The sequence below is a fragment of the Trachypithecus francoisi genome, unplaced genomic scaffold (genome assembly GCF_009764315.1).
Source record: "Trachypithecus francoisi isolate TF-2019V2 unplaced genomic scaffold, Tfra_2.0 Lachesis_group5, whole genome shotgun sequence".
NCBI classification, from domain to species: Eukaryota; Metazoa; Chordata; class Mammalia; order Primates; family Cercopithecidae; genus Trachypithecus; species Trachypithecus francoisi.
The window spans coordinates 132218048-132238005 of record NW_022681470.1 but is presented as its reverse complement, the minus strand read 5'-3'; the positions used below and the strand labels follow the sequence as shown (position 1 = coordinate 132238005).

At 54.3% G+C, this 19958-nt stretch overlaps 1 protein-coding gene across 1 annotated transcript in view; it reads left to right on the top strand.

The window, feature by feature from the left end:
- Positions 1–18388, top strand: part of KCNN1 (potassium calcium-activated channel subfamily N member 1) — a 34088-nt gene extending 15700 nt beyond the window's left edge. The window contains 7 exon segments of the mRNA XM_033198046.1: positions 175–593; positions 3793–3934; positions 6803–6913; positions 8109–8236; positions 11537–11545; positions 11970–12039; positions 17254–18388. Coding sequence (XP_033053937.1) covers positions 175–593; positions 3793–3934; positions 6803–6913; positions 8109–8236; positions 11537–11545; positions 11970–12039; positions 17254–17508 — 1134 coding nt within the window. The 3' untranslated portion in view covers positions 17509–18388.
- Positions 18389–19958: the final 1570 nt, after the last annotated feature.

Sequence of the window (19958 nt, the reverse complement as noted above, 5' to 3'; positions counted from 1 at the left end):
CGCCATTGCACTCTAGCCTGGGCGGCAAGAGCAAAACTCCATCTCAAAAAAACAAAAGAAAGGAAAATCCGAGCCTGTGGGGTTTCAGGCCAGGCTGACGTCACTCTCTGGGGTTGGGTGGGGAGCGCGGCGCGTGTCTGACACCCATGGCTGGCTCCCTCCTGCCCTCCACAGCTGTTCATGGTGGACAACGGGGCTGATGACTGGCGCATCGCCATGACCTGCGAGCGCGTGTTCCTCATCTCACTGGAGCTGGCGGTGTGCGCCATTCACCCGGTGCCCGGCCACTACCGCTTCACGTGGACGGCGCGGCTGGCCTTCACCTACGCGCCCTCAGTGGCCGAGGCCGACGTGGACGTGCTGCTGTCCATCCCCATGTTCCTGCGCCTCTACCTGCTGGGCCGGGTGATGCTACTGCACAGCAAAATCTTCACGGACGCCTCGAGCCGCAGCATCGGGGCCCTCAACAAGATCACCTTCAACACGCGCTTTGTCATGAAGACGCTCATGACCATCTGCCCCGGCACGGTGCTGCTGGTCTTCAGCATCTCCTCCTGGATCATCGCAGCCTGGACAGTGCGCGTTTGTGAGAGGTGCGACCCCGCCCCCGGAGCCCCTCCATGCCCCCAGCCCCTGTCTCCCTGGACCTCCGTGCCCATTCATGATTTCACTGACCCTGGGCTTCTCCCGACCCTGGCCATTGCTTCCGTCTCCCCGACTGCAAGACACCCATGGTGCCTCCTGTCTCCCAGTTTGTGGCTTCAGTAATCATCCTCTCCGGGGAGCGAGTCCTGTGTCCCCAGCTGCCCTCAACCAGGGAGGGACCCCAGCTCCCTCTCCCTCATCCTCCCCGCCGGGGTCTCCCAGGCCGCCTTCTCCCAGCCCCTCGGGTCCCTGGGAGGCTGACTTCTGATCTCTGGGAGGCTGACTTCTGATCTCTGGCCCCAGGGGCGCAGGCAGCAGGCACAGGGATGCCTCCCCTTCCCCTCTGTCTCCCACCTCCCACGTTTAACCAGCTTTCATTTTCCCCTCTGCCCGCTCCACCGGACTTTAGGGAAAACATGTGAGTCCCACCCTTGGCTGAGCTGTGTGCGCAGAGCAGCCACTGCCGCCATCCCCGACCCGCCAGGAATTTAAGATTAGCTGCCGCAAGGGGAGGGAGGCAGGGAGAACGGGCCGGCAGGGTGGGTCGGGGTCAGTCCCCCCAGCAGGCCGCTCCACTGGGCTTCCTCCCCGAGCCTCAGGGCCCTTGTGTCCGAATGGCGGGGGTTAAGGAAGGGCTTGGCTCTGGTGTTGTGTTTGGGCAGCTGACCGCTGCAAGCTCCGATGTTTCCTCCCAAGACTTAAATGGATCTGGGGTGGTCTGGGCGTAGTGATGGTGCCTGTGATCCCAGCTACTCGGAAGGCTGAAGCAGGAGAATCGCTTGAACCCGGGATGGGGAGGTTGCAGTAAGCTGAGATTGCGCCACTGAACTCCAGTCAAAAAAAAAAAAAAAAAAAAAAGACAAGTAAATGGGTCTGGGGTGAAGGAAAACCGGCCGCGCCTTCGGGACCTCCAAACAGGAGGGAGTCTGTTGTGAATACCCCTAGGAGGTGGTAGGCCATCAACCCGATTTACAGAGAGGGAAACTGAGACTCTAGCAGGCAAAGGGACTTGCCCCGGAGCCTGAGTCTGGCGGTCTCAGAGGCAGGAGGGGCTCCACCAGGCCTGGGGTGTGAGGGTGCCTTATCTGGGAGAGGGTCTCCCTGCCATGAGCCTAGCTGGTGGGGGCCCTGGAGGGGTCCCTGATTGGACCCCTGCTTGCCCTCAGCACCCCATCCTCATCCCTTCACCCAGCCCCCACCCCCCTTGCCCCCACGGGCCCTGCCTGGGCCTGAGGCCTGGCTCTCAGGGATGAAGGGCCCAGTTTCTCCGGCTGTCAAGGCTTCCAGGGGTCTCCTTGGGCCCTTGATGTTCCCACATGCAGTTTCCACACACCCCTGATGGGTGGGGTCATAACTAGAGTCAGGGGTATGGGGTGCCCCTCATCAGGTATCCCTGAGGTCCAAGCTGGGTCCTTGCAGGACTCTGGGGGGGGTGGGGCACGGGGCAGGGCCGGCAGGCAGCCAATCCTAAATTCTGAGCCTGGCGACCATGCTTGAAGCCCCCTTGCCTGCCTCGCTCTGACCCACCACCGCCTCCCGCATGTCCCTCAGCCCTGCTCCTGGGTGGTCCCACGGCACCCCCACCTTATTGCTCTGTCTGGATCTGGGGCTCACCCACCCACCTACTAGAGGGTCCCCCCGCCCCTCCTGCCCTCTGGGGGTCAGGCAGCTTGGGGCTCAGATGTTTTGGTGTAAGATGGGGGTCAGTCAGCTGGGTGCGGTGGCTCACGCCTGTAATCCCAGCACTTTGGGAGGCTGAGGCAGGTGGATCACGAGGTCAGGAGATTGAGACCATCCTGGCTAACATGGTGAAACCCTGTCTCTACTAAAAATACACACACACAAAAAAAATTAGCTGGGCGTGGCGGCAGGTGCCTGTAGTCTCAGCTACTCGGGAGGCTGAGGCAGGAGAATCACTTGAACCCAGGAGGTGGAGGTTGCAGTGAGCCAAGATCGTGCGGCTACACTCCAGCCTGGGCGACAGAGAGAGACACTGTTTCAAAAAAGAAAAGAAAAGATGGAGTCAGTCCCTGGGCCTTCACCCAGCAAGCATCCTAGAAGCCCAGACTGGAGGTACCTGGAGTGGCGTTCAACCTCCGCAGGAGTGAAGACCCCAAAATGCCAATCTTTGGGGAGCCTCCATCTCCTTCCCTCTGGAGCCTCTGACTCCAGCCCTATCCTTGGGCTCTGTCACCCCGTGTGTCTGGCACAGGCCTCCCCTGAAGATCCTGCTCTGTCCAGGGCACTTCCTCGGTCCTACCCCAGTTGACCTCTGACCTTGAATCCCCCAGAGGCTGCCTTGGGGCTCAGATGATCTAAACCCTGCAAAGGAGTGGGTTAGCTGGAAGCCAGGTCAGAGGGGGCCCAGCCCCCAGAAAAAGGCCAAGGGGATTCGAGGACTCAGAGCTGAGCGGGAACAGATCCTAGAGCCACCCCCAGACCCAGAGAGCCAAGCCCTCGGCGCCCTGGCATGGCTACAGGCAGAACCTCTTTGCAGCCTCTTTGGCCGAAGTCCCAAGCCTGGCTGTGACCAGGACTAAGTTCTGTCAGTTTTAAGGCCTCGGGGCCTGTCTCCCTGGGTCCCAAAATATAGCCCCAGGCTTCTCCCCAGCGCCAAAGCCGATGCCCCTCTCCTCCCAACCCCCAGGTGCAACATGGGCCTGGAGCTGGGGGACTCATGCTGTCCTCCAGTCTATGTGGGTGTCCCTTCTTGCTCCAGCCCCAGGTCGTGATCCTCCAGCCTCCCACCTCCTCCAGTCCTCCTACCTCCTTGGGGCCTCGCTGGCTGGGGAAGTTCTTCCTGGTGTCTGACCCGAATCCTTGCCTCCACCTCCTGCCGCTTCTGGTGCTGTGGTCACCCGTCCCCCTGTCTGTGTGTGTCTGTCATTGGGAGGGGATGGTATGTTCATACAACCTCACCTGGGCCCCTCTCTGCCCCATCCAGGGAAGCAGCTTGGGGGGCAGGTGAAGGGAATGTGGAAGGGCTGTAGGGGAGATGGTGCGCCTGTCCTATACCCACAGGACATGGCCCCAACGCAGCCAGGTGGACTCAGGGCCCTGCAGCCCTGGCGCTGCCCCAGGCAGTGTGATGGAGGCAGAGGGGATGGTGTAGACTGAGCCCTCCCTCTTCCCACTCTGGCTCCCCAGGTACCACGACAAGCAGGAAGTGACCAGCAACTTCCTGGGCGCCATGTGGCTGATTTCCATCACCTTCCTCTCCATCGGCTATGGCGACATGGTGCCCCACACCTACTGCGGGAAGGGCGTGTGCCTGCTCACTGGCATCATGGTAAGGGCGAGGCTCCATGTGCATGATCCTGGGAGGTCTAGCCAGCCGTCCATTCCACCAGCCCTTGCATACCCCTTGCTGACAGGGTGCTCACCCCATCACGAGCTGTGCCTGATCAGCATCCCTCCGTCTGTCAGTCCACCCCTCCTCTGCTCTGCTCTTTTCCTCTGACATCACGTGGAAGCCACACCCACAGGCTTCCTGGGACATCTCCCTGCGGTCCTTCCAGGCCTAGATATGCAGCTCCCACCATGCCTGCCCAGTAAGAAGCTGTGGTCCACTCTGACCAGAGAGTCATTGTCACCCCTTTATTCTCTACAGCCCGATTTATTCACAGCCTTTGGATCCAGGGCAAGGGGCTTGATGCTGAGGTGCCTTAGTTTCCTTGGCTGTGATCAATGCTACTTCCTCTGCTTTGCAAGGGCTACGTCAGTTATTTATGTGAGAATCTCAGAACTGTGAATGCCGTGGACACGCTCTAAATACCTGCTGGGGGCCGGGCGCGGTGGCTCACGCCTGTAATCCCAGCACTTTGGGAGGCCAAGGTGGGCAGATCACCTGAGGTTGGGAGTTTGAGACCAGCCTGTGACCAACATGGAGAAACCCCATCTCTACTAAAAATACAAAAATAGCCAGGCATGGTGGCAGGCGCCTGTAATCCCAGCTACTAGGGAGGCTGAGGCATGAGAATTGCTTGAACCCAGGAGGCAGAGGTTGCAGTGAGCCGAGATCACGCCATTGCACTCCAGCCTGGACAACCACAGCAAAACTTCATCTCTAAAAAAAAAAAAAAAGAAACTTGCTGGGCTGTGTCCTCTGCAGCCCAAACCCCCTTCCTTAGGTGACTTTCATGGTGTTCTCTGAGTCCCCATAGTGCAAAGTTTGTCTTTCGTGACTCAGTGGGCGCAGGCAGCACCCCGTCTCCCCGAAGTATTCTCCAGTCTGCCGTGGGTGCCTGTAAACATCCTTTCATGATCACTGCTTTCTCTTTTCTCTGATTCAACACTGGGGTCCCTGTCCATCCCTTTTCCAGAACTTTCTTTCTCTCCAGATATGTTTTATGCCCATGCCAACAAATGCTTTTCCATGTTTTACTTTATTCAGTTTTATTTTTATGTTTTTATAAAGATGGGGTCTCACTATGTTGCCCAGGCTGGTCATGAACTCCTGGGCTCAAGTGATCCTCCTGCTTGGGCCTCTCAAACTGCTGGAGTTACAGGCCTGAGCAATTGCATCTGGCCTATGTCCGACTTTTTATTTTATTTTATTTTATTGAGATGGAGTCTCACTCTGTTGCCCAGGCTGCAGTGCAATGGCGTGATCTCGGCTCACTGCAACCTCTACCTCCTGAGTTCAAGCCATTCTCCTCCCTCAGCTTCCTGAGTAGCTGGAATTACAGGTGCCTGCCACCAGGCTCGGCTAATTTTTATATTTTTAGTAGAGATAGGGTTTCATCATGCTGGCCAGTCTGGTCTTGAACTCCTAACCTCAGGTAATCCACCTGCCTCGGCCTCCCAAAGTGCTGGGATTACAGGCGTGATGCCACCACGCTGTCCCCCCCCCTTTTTTTTTCTGAGATGGAGTCTCGCTCTGTCGCCCAGGCTGGAGTGCAGTGGCATGATCTCAGCCTGGCTGAGGTTGCCTGGCACACTGCAACCTTCCCCTCCCAGGTTCAAGCAGTTCTCCTGCCTCAGCCTCCCGAGTAGCTGGGATGACAGGCACCCGCCACCAGGCCTGGCTAATTTTTGTATTTTTAGTGGAGACGGGGGTTTCACTATGTTGACCAGGCTGGTCTCGAACTCTTGACCTCAGGTGATATGCCCACCTCAGCCTCCCAAAGTGCTGGGATTACAGGTGCAAGCCACTGCACCTGGTCCATGTCTGGCTTTTTACTGGCAGCCCAGCATGGGTCCCTCCCTGCAGCGTCTGTGCGGTACATCGTGCTGTTGCAGAGCCTGTGTCCGTTCCTTCTCCTTGCTGTCTAGTATTCTAGGTGGAGGTTTCCAGCAGGTCGCTCTGTCCGAGTTGACAGGGCTTTTCCTGAGAACAGGCTTCTAGGTGCTCTCAAAACCTTTGTCCTGGCCTGGAAACTGAGACAGGGTTTCCTCCAGGAACCTGTGCTTGTGCTCTCTAGGCCAAACCTGCTCAGGCTTAGGGTGTTGGCATCTAAACTTGCCTGGAGCTGGGCATACTAATGGCTCATGCCTGTAATCCCAGCACTTTGGGAGGCTGAGGCAGGTGGATCATTTGAGGCCAGGTGTCCGAGACCAGAGTGGGTGACATAGTGAGACTCCGTATCTCTACAAAAAAAAAAAAAAAAAGACAGGGGGAGGGGGCAGGCACAGTGGCTTACACCTGTAATCCCAGCACTTTGGGAGGCCAAGGTGGGTGGATCACCTGTCTGGAGTTCGAGACCAGCCTGACCAACATGGTGAAAACCCCTCTCTAGTAAACACACACACACACACACACACACACAATTAGCAGGACATGGTGGTGCGCGCTTCTAGTTCCAGCTACTCAGGAGGCTGAGGCAGGAGAATCACTTGAACCTGGGAGGTGGAGGTTGCAGTGAGCCAAGATTGTGCCACTGCACTCCAGCCTGGGCGACAGAGCGAGACTCCATCTCATAAAAAAAAAAAAAAAAAAAGAACTGTCCTACCTCCTGGAGTTGCTGGGGGTCGAATGAGCTAATGTGTGGGACATGGTGGGAAACAAGTAGACCTGGAGTCAGTGAGCTCTGCAGATGGAATCCACGCACACTGCTGACTCAGGGAATGGGGAGGCTGCAATCTGGGCAGGCTTCATGGAGGAGGAAGTGATCTCAAGACGGGACGCTGATGTGCCCCCCCTCTGCCCCGCACACAGGGAGCTGGCTGTACTGCACTCGTGGTGGCTGTGGTGGCCCGGAAGCTGGAGCTCACCAAGGCTGAGAAGCACGTGCACAACTTCATGATGGACACTCAGCTCACCAAGCGGGTGAGGACCGCGGTTCCCGCGGAGGCCGCCTCCTGGCCTTGTCAGCCAGCGTAGAACTTCCCTGCTTTCCTTCTGTATGTGCCGGGCACGCGCATGTGCCCATGGGTTACCATGCAGCCCCGTGTCAAGACTGTGCTGGCTTTGGGAGGCCGAGACGGGCGGATCACGAGGTCAGGAGATCGAGACCATCCTGGCTAACACGGTGAAACCCCGTCTCTACTAAAAATACAAAAACTAGCCGGGCGTGGTGGCAGGCGCCTGTAGTCCCAGCTACTCGGGAGGCTGAGGCGGGAGAATGGCATGAACCCGGGAGGCGGAGCTTGCAGTAAGTGGAGATTGCACTACTGCACTCCAGCCTGGGCGACAGAGCGAGACTCCGTCTCAAAAAAAAAAAAAAAAAAAAATGACTGTGCTCGACTCTGCCACCACGCACCCATCTGTGAATAGTGCACAGAGAGACGTCATGGCATCTACCCTTGTGCCCAGTCATATCCACCCATGGGCATTCAGCAAAAGACTTGGGCCAGACTGCGATATGCAATTTGAGAGTTGCCTGACCCTAGCAGGTTGACTGCTCTGTACCTCAGCTTCCCCATATATAAAATGAGAGAAATAAAAACACATGCCGATACACTGAGTTAACATCTGCATCATGGCTGGGCGCGGTGGCTCACGCCTATAATCCCAGCACTTTAGGAGGCCAAGGCAGGTGGATCACTTGAGGTCAAGAGTTCGAAACCAGCCTGGCCAACATGATGAAATGCCATCTCTAGTAAAAATACAAAAATTAGCTGGGCATGATGGCAGGCGCCTGTAATCCCAGCTACTAGGGAGAGTGAGGCAGGAGAATCACTTGAACCCGGGAGGTGCAGTGAGGCAAGATCGCGCCACGACATTCCAGCCTGGGCCACAGAGCGAGACTCTGTCTCAAAAAACAACAACAACAAAAACACCATAAAAAACATTTGCATGTTTGGCAGAGAAGGGGCCTGGCCCATCGTGAGTGATGTGTGTTAGGTATACACACATTGCACAGACGTTGCTGTGCAAGCATGGCCCTGCCTTATAGCCCAGGGACCCTGAGAGGCATTTCCAGAAGTTTCTAGAGGTTTCTGGAAGATTCTAGACATTTCTGGAGCCTTTTGGAATTTCGTACCAACCCTGAGGCATGAAATTGTTCTTTTTCTGGCCCCAGGTAAAAAACGCCGCTGCTAACGTTCTCAGGGAGACGTGGCTCATCTACAAACACACCAGGCTGGTGAAGAAGCCAGACCAAGCCCGGGTTCGGAAACACCAGCGTAAGTTCCTCCAAGCCATCCATCAGTAAGTCCAGCACCTTTCCAGCTCACGTTTCTGTGTCCACATGGCGCGGAGGCAGCCCTCGCAGCTCAGTGTGGCCTCTTCACAGCTCCCTGCCAGGGATGGGTGGTCAGTTGGTTGGGGCCTGTGTCTTCTGAGCTGGGTGGATGGGAGGATCTTCAGAGGGAAGCAGATTATGGGTTCTGCTAAGTCATGGACACTACTCAGTAAGTATATTTTATTCTCTGGAATAACCAGGATAATTCTTACCCTTTAGACTTTGAAGAGATTTCCTCTTTTTGCTTTGTCTGCCAGGAAGCTCATAATTAAATCCGTGGTCTGATCCATGGGATCATGTGGGGTAACTAGAAATGAATTGGGCCAGGTGTGGTGACTCATGCCTGTAATCCCAGCACTTTGGGAGGCTGGAAGATTGCTTGAGTCCAGGAGTTCAGCACCATCCTTGGCAATACAGGGAGACCCCATCTCTACAAAAACTAATAACTTAGCTGGGTGTGCTTGTGTGCCTCTGTGGTCCCAGCTACTCAGGAGGCTGAGGTCGGAGGATCACTTGAGTCTGCAGGGTCAAGGCTGCAGTGAGCCATGGTTGTGCCACTGCACTCAGCTGGGTTACAGAGTGAGACCTTGTCTCAAAAAAAAAAAAAAAAAAAGAAAAGAAAGAAAAGAAAGGAAGAAAGAAATTAAGAAATTGCTTGATTTCCTGTGTTGCTTCTTTGCCGTGAGAATTTTTTAATAAAATAACTCTAAATCCTTGGCTGCTCATCGAAGTCACCAGGGGGCTTTTTAAAAATCCCAAGAGCCACATCCAACATCAATTACTTAGTAGAGTCTGGGTTGCAGCCTGGAATTACATTTAAATTCCTCAAATGGCTGCTTGGTTGGGCATGGTGGCTCACACTTATAATCCCTGCACTTTGGGATGCCAAGGAGGGAAGACTGATTAAGGCCAAGATTTGGAAACCAGCCTGGGCGACATAGTGAGACACCACTCTATGTAAAAATTAAAAAATAAACCTGGGCGTGGTGACTTACACCTTGTAATCCCAGCACTTTGGGAGGCTGAGCCAGGAGGATCGCTTGAGGCCAGGAGTTTGCAACCAGCCTGGGCAACAAAGTGAGACCCCGTCTCTACAAAAATAAAAAAATTAGCCCAGTGTGGTGGCACGTGTCTGTGGTCTCAGCTACCCAGGAGGCTGAGGTGGGAGGGTAACTTGAGCCCAGAAGGTCAAGGTTGCAGTGAGCTGTGATTGCGCCATTGCACTCCAGCCTGGGCCACGGAGCAAGACCTTGCCTTAAAAATATATATATAGGCCGGGCGCGGTGGCTCAAACCTGTAATCCCAGCACTTTGGGAGGCCGAGACGGGCGGATCACGAGGTCAGGAGATCGAGACCGTCCTGGCTAACATGGTGAAACCCCATCTCTACTGAAAAATACAAAAAACTAGCCGGGCGAGGTGGCGGGCACCTGTAGTCCCAGCTACTCCGGAGGCTGAGGCAGGAGAATGGCGTAAACCCGGGAGGCGGAGCTTACAGTGAGCTGAGATCCGGCCACTGCACTCCAGGCTGGGCGACAGAGCGAGACTCCGTCTCAAAAAAAAAAAAAAAAAAATATATATATATATATATATATATATGGCTGGGCGCAGTGGCTCCCGCCTGTAATCCCAGCACTTTGGGAGGCCAAGGCAGGTGGATCACCTGATGTCAGGAGTTCGAGAGCAGCCTGGCCAACATGGCGAAAGCTTGTCTCTACTAAAAATATAAAAATTAGCCCGGCATGGTGGCACACACCTGTAGTCCCAGCTACAAGTGTGTAGCTGGGAGGCAGGAGAATCGCTTGAACCCGGGAGACGGAGGTTGCAGTGAGCTGAGATTGCACCACTGCACTCCAGCCTGGGCGACAGAGTCTCAAAAACTAAAAAATAAAATATATTACAATAAGTAAATAAATAAAATTTCCTCAGGTGAGTCCAATATGCAGCCAGTCAGCAAACTTTTTCTCTAAAGAGTCAGATGGTACATCTTTCAGGTTTTATGAGCCAGACAGTGTCTGTCCCACTCTTCAACTCTCTGCTGTTGCGGCAGGGAAGCAGTGAAGATAACCTGGTGTGGCCATGTTCCAAAGAAACCTGATTTTCCGAGACAGGCGGCCGGCTAGATTTGACCCACAGGCCATAATATGCTGACGACGATGCTGTCCACTAGAATATCATGTGAACAACATATATAATTTTAAATTTGCTAACAGCCACATTAGAAAAAAGTACAAAAGGCCGGGCACAATGGCTCACACCTGAAATCCCAGCACTTTGGGTAGCTGAGATGGGCGGATCATTTGAGGTCAGGAGTTGAAGACCTACCTGACCAACATGGTGAAACCCCATCTCTAGTAAAAATACAAAAAAATTAGCCGGGCCTGGTGGCACATGCCTGTAGTCCCAGCTACTCGGGAGGCTGAGGCAGGAGAATCACATGAACCCGGGAAGCTGAGGTTGCAGTGAGCCAATATCACGCTGAGACAGTCCCCTGGACTGGCTTAGGTACAGAAGGGATGGCCGGCGGGCACGGTGGCTCACACCTATAATCCTTTGGGAGGCTGAGACGGGCGGATCAGCTGAGGTCAGGAGTTCGAGACCAGCCTGACCAACATGGTGAAACCCCATTTCTACTAAAAATGCAAAAATTAACTGGGTGTGCTGGTGAGCGCCTGTAATCCCAGCTACTCGGGAGGCTGAGCAAGGAGAATCGCTTGAACCAGGGAAGTGGAGGTTGCAATGAGCTGAGATCGAGCTGAGATCACGCTGAGATTGCACCACTGCACTCCTGCCTAGGTGACAGAGTGAGACTCTGTCTCAAAAAAAACAAAGGGATGACCAAAAGGGGCAAAGGCATACACTAACCAACTCCCCCTGTGGCCAGCTGTCCAGAGACCAGGGTCACCAGTGCCAACACCAACACCAAGTAGCAGGTGTGGGTTCAAATCCTGCCGGGGTGCGGATGGGCAGTGGCTTTACCCCTCTGAGCCTCAGTTTCCCCCCGCAGATGGCGTGGGCATAGTTTTCTGAATGAAACACCTCTGGGACAGGAGAGAGGACAGGCGTGTCCCTGAGGGGCTGGCACAGAACCTTCAGAGGCTGGGCACTTCCCCAGAGCAAGGGCAGCCCCTTGGCCATCTGGGAACCCTGCGCGGGGCCCTGGGGTGGCACCCCTGGGAGCTGGGCAGGGTTGGGTACATGCCGCACAACTGTGCTGAGGTTAAAATTGCCTTGTCATTTTTCTCCTGCTCTGCCCGGTCCTGCCAGGGCTCAGAAGTAAGTCTTCTCCCAGGGGCTTGGTGGGGCTGGAAAATCGGGGGTGCATGGTGGTCACAGACAGGGGCACACCCGGGGCATGCCAACCCTAGCCTCAGAGGCAGGCAGGGTTCACATCTGCTCCATGGATTGGTGCAGGCTTCACCTTGGTCTGGGATCCAATGTCCTGAGGTCCTGAGTTGGGCTGGAGACAGGACCAGCCAATGGGTGGTGTGGGCGGTGGCCAGGCTGACTCCTGGCCCTGCCGCACCCGCTGTGTGCTGGGAGGGAATAGACCACAGGGAATCGGCCTCGCAGCTCCCACCTCATCCTCTGATGCATGTCCCATAGGTGACCCCAGGTGGATGCATGAAAGTCCCTGCCCCCACTGCAGCATCCATGAGAACCTGCCTAACCCCCTCTCCCCAACCCCGTGTCCCCACAGGCTCCGGAGTGTGAAGATCGAGCAAGGGAAGCTGAACGACCAGGCTAACACGCTTACCGACCTGGCCAAGGTGAGTGAGTTGGGGCAGGGTGGGCCGGACAGGGCAGCTGGGGCCCTGGAGCAGACGGGATGGTGCTCAGCTCCTGCCGGAGGAGGGCACAAGGACCCACAGTGGCCTGAGTGCAGTGGCAGGCAGATCTCTTGAGCTCAGGAGTTTGAGACCAGCCTGGGCAACATGGTGAAACCCCGTCTCTACAAAAAAATACAAAAATTAGCCAGGCCTGGTGGCGGGCGCCTTTAATCCCAACTACTTGGGGGCTGAGGCGGGAGAATTGCTTGAACTTGGGAGATTGAGGCTGCAGTAAGCCAAGATGGCACCGCTGCACTCCAGCCTGGGTGACAGAGTGACACCCTGTCTCAAAAAAATGATAATAATTTTTAAAATAAAATAATAAATTTAGAAAGTATATAGTTAGGGGGCTAAGTGGGTGAAGAGGTATTTCTAGATTTAGGCATACTACCTCAATTCAAGCTCTGAAATTGAAGAGAAAAAAATTCCTTTGCTGTGGGTATAAATTCAAATGATAGCCTTGGGAGAAAGCTTATTTGTACAGCAATTAAACATCTGTCAGGAAATTTAAATTGATTGCAAGAGAAATTGGGGCCAGGTGCCATGGATCCTGCCTGTAATCCCTATACTTTGGGAGGCTGAAGCAGGCAGATCACTTGAGCCCAGGAGGTTGAGACCAGCCTGGGCAACATAGAGAGACCCTGTCTATACAAAAAGAATAAAAAAATAAACTAGGCATGGTGGTGAGTGCCTGTAGTCCCAGCTATTAGGGAGGCTGAGGTGGGAGAATCACTTAAGCCCAGGAGGTCAAGGCTGCTGTGAGCTATGATCACTCTGCTACACTCTAGCTTGGGTAACAGAGCGAGACCCTGTCTCAAAAAAAAAAAAAAAAAAAAAAGCAAGAAAGAAATCAGTTTGTGTTATACATGGATCTGTGTATTGATTCTAATATCAAATCATTTCCCACTTTTTTTTTAGCTTTATTTATTTTTTGAGACAGAGTCTTGCTCTGTCACCCAGGCTGGAGTGCAGTGGTATGATCTTGGCTCACTGCAACTTCCGCCTCCTGGGTTCAAGCAATTCTCGTGCCTCAGCCTCCAGAGTAGTTGGGACTACAGGCATGCACCAGCACGCCCGGCTAATTTTTGTATTTTTAGTAGAGACGGGGTTTCACCATGTTGGCCAGACTGGTCTCGAACTCCTGACCTTAAGTGGTCCGCCCACCTCGGCCTCCCAAAGTGTTGGGATTACAGGTGTGGGCCACCGTGCCCAGTCCATTTCCTGCTTTTTGAATTCTTCCACTGGAAGATGTGTTATTGGACTAGTTGCAATTAATCAAGTGCTTGAGATCTTTGCAACACTGATTTGAATTCCCTCCTGACCAATGACATAGTTTCAGAAAATAGCTTTTGCTTAGTGGCTACATCCCCTGATCTACCAGTCAGCCTGAGGCTAATTTCATGTTATCTTTAGAAAATGTTAAGTCCCATTTCTATTTTATTTCTTGTCCCCAGTGCATTTTGGACTCACTTCCCCCATCACTAGGAAGAGAATGCAATCTAGCTTAATATTAACCTACAATAAATTTAATTTGGAAGGGAATTTTTTTTTTTTGAGACAGAGTCTTGCTCTGTGGTATAGGCTGGAGTGCAGTGGTGAAATCATGGCTCACTGAAGCCTCAACTTCCTCAGGCTCAAGCAATCCTCCCACCTCATCTTCCCAAGTAGCTGGGACTACAGGCGCACATCACCAGGTCCTGCTAATTTTTGTATTTTTTGTAGAGATGGGGTTTCACCATGTTGCCCAGGCTGGTCTCAAACTCCCGAGCTCAAGTGATCATTCCGCCTTGGCCTCCCAAAGTGCTGGGATTACAGGCGTGAGCCACCGTGCTCAGAAAATAATCTTACAGAGAGAAAAACATATTCTAGACCCCTGAAGATATACAGTTAACTCTCGAACAACATCGGGGTTATGGGGTGCTGACCCCTTAAAAGTCAAATATTCCCATATAACCTTTTTTTCTTTTTTCTTTCTTTCTTTTTTTTTTTTTTTTTTTGAGATGGAGTCTCGCTCTGTCACCCAGGCTGGAGTGCAGTGGCCGATCTCAGCTCACGGCAAGCTCCACCTTCCGGGTTTACGCCATTCTCCTGTCTCAGCCTCCCGAGTAGCTAGGACTACAGGCTCTGCCACCTCGCCCGGCTAGTTTTTTGTACTTTTTTTTAGTAGGGACGGGGTTTCACCGTGTTAGCCAAGATGGTCTCAATCTCCTGACCTCATGATCCACCCATCTCGGCCTCCCAAAGTGCTGGGATTACAGGCTTGAGCCACTGCGCCCAGCCCTTTTTTTCTTTTTGAGACAGAGTCTCACTCTATTGCCCAGGCTGGAGTGCAGAGGTGCGATCTCAGCTCACTGCAGCCTCTACCTCCTGGGTTCAAGGTATTCTTCTGCCTCAGCCTCCTGAGTAGATAAGATTACAGGTGCATGCCACCACACCTAGCTAATTTTTTTTTTTTTTTTTTGAGACAGAGTCTCACTCTGTCGCCCAGGCTGGAGTGCAGTGATGCAATCTTCGCTGACTGCAAGCTCTGCCTCCCGGGCTCAAGTCATTCTCCTGCCTCAGCCTCCCGAATAGCTGGGACTACAGGCACCTGCCACCATGCCTGGCTAATTTTTTGTATTTTTGGTAGAGACAGGGTTTCACTGTGTTAGCCAGGATGGTCTCGATCTCCTGACCTCATGATCCACCCACCTCAGCCTCCCAAAGTGCTGGGATTACAGGCGTGAGCCACCGCGCCCGGCCTAAGTTTTGTATTTTTAGTAGAGATGGGTTTTCACCATGTTGGCCAGGCTGGTCTCGAACTCCTGACCTCAAGCAATCCACCTGCCTTGGCCTTCCAAAGTGCTGGGATTACAGGCATAAGCTACTGTGTCCAGCCTCATATAACCTTTGACGCTCTCTCATCCCAAATTGAACTACTGATAGCCTACCATTGACCGAAAGCCTTATTGATAAACAGTTGATTCACATGTATTTTGAATATATATTATATACTGTATTCTTACAATAAGGTATGGTAGAGAAAGGAAAATATTAAGAAAATCAGGCCAGGTGCACTGGCTCATGCCTGTAATCCTAGCACTTTGGGAGGTTGAGGAGGGAGGATCACTTGAACTCAAGAATTCAAGACCAGCCTGGGCAACATAGCAAAACTCCATCTCTACAAAAAAAAAAAAAATACAAAAAGTAGCCTGAGGCTGAGGCAGGAGGATGGCTTGAGCCCGGGGGTCAAGGCTGCAGTGAGCTGTGATTGCACCACTGCACTCCAGCCTGGGAGATAGAGCAAGACTCTGTATCTAAAAAATAAAATTTTATGGCTGGGTGTGGTGGCTCATCCCTATAATCCCAGCACTTTGGGAGGCTGAGGCGGGCGGATCACCTGAGGTCAGGAGTTCGAGGCCAGCCTGGCCAACATGGTGAAACTCTGTCTCCACTAAAAATACCAAAATTAGCCAGGCATGGTAGAGGGCGCCTGTAATCTCAGCTACTCAGGAGGCTGAGGCAGGAGAATCGCTTGAACCCCGGAGGCGGAAGTTGCAGTGAGCCAAGATCATGCCTCTGCACTCCAGCCTAGACGACAAGAACGAGACTCCGTCTCAAAAATAAAAATAAAAATAAAATTTTAAACCTCAGAAAAGGCTAAAAAGAACCACACGAAGGCTGGACACTGCTCTGGCCTCCAGGTGTCACCCTCTGGCCCTGGGGACTGTGGTGCCTGAGAGAGGCCAAGGTGAGGTCAGTGGTGCTAGGAGGGGCGTCCCCCATGAGATGTTTGCACTCGGAGCAGGGTCTGCCTTGCAGTGATGGAGGGAAAAGGGTAGGGGGCACAGTGGGGGAAGCTGGGAGGAAGAGGCTGGGGGTGAGAGGACAGAGGAGCTGGGGTGGGCACCTCTCTGTCCTGTCTTCCTTCCACCACTGCCTCCATCCTCCCATGGAGGCCGCCACCGCCAGGTGGCAAACCGGTGTCCTCACCCAGCTGCGCTCAGAGCCGTGGAGTGATGTTCTAGTGCCACCTGGTGGCCAGAGTAGCATCTGCACCCAGGGCTGTCCCTGTCTGGCTGGCCTCCCCTGCCCGCAGTGGGACAGCGCCAGAACCAGGCAGTGGAGGTGATGGGGACGCCCCACTGGCTGCTGTAACAGTAATTGTGGCTGTTGTGTTCCCAGTCTGTGATTGTGTCAGATTCTCAGGGCAGTCACCTTACTCATCAGACCCCTGTCCCCTCCCCAGCCTAATGGGAGGGTTGGCAGTTCACGACCCAACGGGGCTCCCCCTCCTCTTCCTCCTTGGCGGCCATGTCCCCAAGCTCCTGCTGTTCCCCAGCCTGGAGAAACATCAGCCCAAAACATCCCCCAGGTCTGTGGGTACCACTTGAGCACTGCCTCTGGCTGTGTGTGCCCTGTGGCCACTGGACCCCCCCAGGGCAGCTCTGGCTATGTGCCCCCCACCCCAAGACCTCATTAGGCCTTTCCCAGGCCTGCCAGCCCTGAGCTTGGCTTTCTTTTCTTTTTTCTTTTTTTTTTTTTTTTTTGTTTTTGAGACAGAGTTTCTTTCTTGTCACTCAGGCTCACTGCAGCCTCCACCTCCTGGGTTAAAGCGATTCTCCTCCCTCAGCCTCCCGAGTAGCTGGGAGTACAGGCGCCCACCACCACAGCCTGGCTAAATTTTGTATTTTTAGTAGAGACAGGGTTTCACCATGTTGACCAAACTGGTCTCAAACTCCTGACCTCAGGCGATTCGCCCGCCTCGGCCTCCCAAAGTGCTGGGATTACAGGCGTGAGCCATCACGCCCAGCTGAGCTTGGCATTTAAGACCTGTCTTTTAGGCTGGGTGCCTCCCGGGAAGAGGAGGTTGTAGTGAGCCAAGATTGGGCCACTGCACTCCAGCGTGGGTGACAGAGGGAGACTCTGTCTCAAAGAAAAAAAAAAAAGGAAAAGACCAGTCTCTCCCCTCATCCACTCTCTAATCCTTCCCTGGGCCCAGCAAGGGACCTCTGGGGCTGGGGGTGTCCTCCCAGCCACCCCTCACGTGGGCCCCATTAGCAGCTGCCACCCACCTGGAGCATGTGAGCTGTCCCTCTGTGTCATTGTTGTGGTATCGTCCTTCTCTCTCTCACTCAGCGGCACCTCTCTCCTGCCCCTCTCTGTCTCCGGCAGACCCAGAGCGTCATGTATGACCTTGTATCGGAGTTGCACGCTCAGCACGAGGAGCTGGAGGCCCGTCTGGCCACCCTGGAAAGCCGCCTGGATGCGCTGGGTACCTCTCTGCAGGCCCTGCCCGGCCTCATCGCCCAAGCCATACGCCCGCCCCCACCGCCCCTGCCTCCCCGGCCCGGCCCCGGCCCCCAAGACCAGGCAGCCCAGAGCTCCCCCTGCCGGTGGACGCCCGTGGCCCCCTCGGACTGCGGGTGACGGCCCTGCCCGCCACCAGACCCCTAAATCTTGGCCATCGTGTGGCCGCCACCTCCGGGAAGCCTTGTACAGTGGCGCCTCTTGGAGTTCAAGAAGCCGACGCTGAGTCAGGCTGAGTGGACTGAGGCCTGCCCCGCCCAGACTGCCCAGGCAGAGGGCAGGGCTGGACCATGGGTGAGGGCAGGGGAGCCCGGGGCTTCCTCTGGTCACCTGGTCCCCTGACTCTCCCCAGGCCCCCGGCGGGCATGGAGCAGCCCCGGGAGGGGTCCGTGCTGGTTTTGAATAAAGCAGGACCCGCCTAGTGGCTGCCTGTGTGCGTGGCTGGGAGGCACTGGTGATGTCCCAGGAGGTAGAACCCCAGCCCCGGGTACCAAGATAAATATGGGAATCAAAAAACCTGTTCCCATCACCGGCCTAGCCTAGAACCCTAGCCTCGAAGCCCCCTCTCCCTCTGGGCTGAAGCTCAGTGAAGGACAACTCTCTAGGGACACCTGTGCCAGCGCCACCTGGCGCTGATAATGCGATCCCTCAGAGGGCGTGGCCCAGCCCTGGCCAGAAGCATCTCTCCCCTTCAACCAATCGTGCTGATGGACACCCACTGTGTGCCAGGCCCCAGCAGAGGCCATGGGGGAGGTGACCTGGGTGAGGAAGGTCTTTTGGGTTTTTGTGAGATTTGTATTGAGTACCTGCTGCCTACAGAGAATGTGATGATGTCAATTACCACACTGATTCCTCATCAGAGCTTGATCACGGCGGAATGAGGGGAAACTGAGGCCCAGAGAGGTGAATCTACCTGCCTGGGACCACACAGCGAGGAGGGATGGTGCCAGATTCGAACTGGAAATCCCCTAGGCCAAAGTAAAGAACTGGACTGGCTGGGTGAGGTGGCTCACACCTGTAATACCAGCACTTTGGGAGGATAAGGTGGGCGGATCACCTAAAGTCAGTTCAAGACCAGCCTGGGCAACATGGTAAAACCCTGTCTCTACTAAAAATATAAAAATTAGCTGGGCGTGGTGGTGCACACCTGTAATCCCAGCTACTCGGGAGACTGAGGCAGGAGAATCGCTTGAACCCTGGAGGTGGAGGTTGCAGTGAGAAAAAAAAAAAGAACCTGGACTTGGTGGAAGGGACTCCAAGGAGGAGCCATGGGGATGGCAGGAGGAGGGGGTATTTGGTGACATCCAGGGGTCAGAGAGACCCTTCAGGGGAGGGTTCCAGACACAAGTAGAATCAGAAAGGTCCCTGGAGGATGTGGGCTTGGGTGCTGGGAGCAGCAGGCACTTACTTGGCAGATGCTGAGCCCTGGGTGGGACAGGGAGGCCTGGCTCCTGGGGAGACCATGCTGTGCCCAGCCGAGGAGCCCCAGGTCCTGGCAGCCTCTGATAAGACCATCCATTGCCTGGCTCAACGAGATAACTAGGCCGTTGCTGGTGCATGAATGACCAGCTTGGGCCCAAGCACAAGAAGGGTATGAGGAGTGCTGGTCAGACCAGGGTTCGAGTCCTGACTCTGCCACTGCTGGGTGACTGTGGGCAGTGGCTGCCCCTCTGGGGCCTCCGTTGTTTCATCTGTAAAATGAGGGTGACAGTCTATTTAACCAGAACTCCCTAAAAAGGGCCAGGCAACTGGTAGGTGCTCAATAAATGCTCCTTCCCGCCTGAGGGATCACATCGGAGTCTTTGGCAGGACTCATCCTTTGTACCCTGTTGTCTGGCTGGGGAAACTAAGGCCTGAGAAGGAAGAGGGCTGTCTCTCAGGGTGAGAACCCAGGGTTCAGTTAAGGAACAGCCGTGGGTGTACCTTCCGAGCCCAGTGGTAGCTCCCAGGTCTGACGGCAGAGGCACAGTCAACCCATTGTAGTTTAAAAAAAAAAAAAAGAAAAACACCAAAGCCATAAAGTGTAAACAGGCTGGGCGTGGTAGCTCACGCCTGTAATCCCAGTACTTTGGGAGGCTGAGGTGGGAGGATCAGTTGAGGTTAGGAGTTGGAGACCAGCTGGCCAACATGGTGAAACCCCGTCTTTACTAAAAACACAAAAATTAGCTGGGTGTGGTGGTACACGCCTGTCGTCCCAGGTACTCAGGAGGCTGAGGCAGGAGATTGCTTGAACCAGGGAGGTGGAGATTGCAGTGAGCCAGGATCACGCTACTGCGCCCCAGCCTGGGCGACAGAGCAAGACTGTCTCAAAAAAAAAAAAGAGAGAAAAGTAAACAAGGTAAGAAAGAAAGAGAAAGAAAAGGAAGGAAGGAAAAAGAAAGAGAAAGAAAGAAAAAAGAGAGAGAGAGAAAGAAGGAAAGAAAGAAAAGTAAACAAGGCCAGAGGTGGCAAGGGGACTCTGAGGAAATGGCATTTGGGCGTGGGCGGGATGGGTGGGAGAACGGATCTGGCAGCGGAACAGCGCAGTGCGGAGGCGAAGAGGGCTACTCGAGGTGGATTTTGTTTGGGGG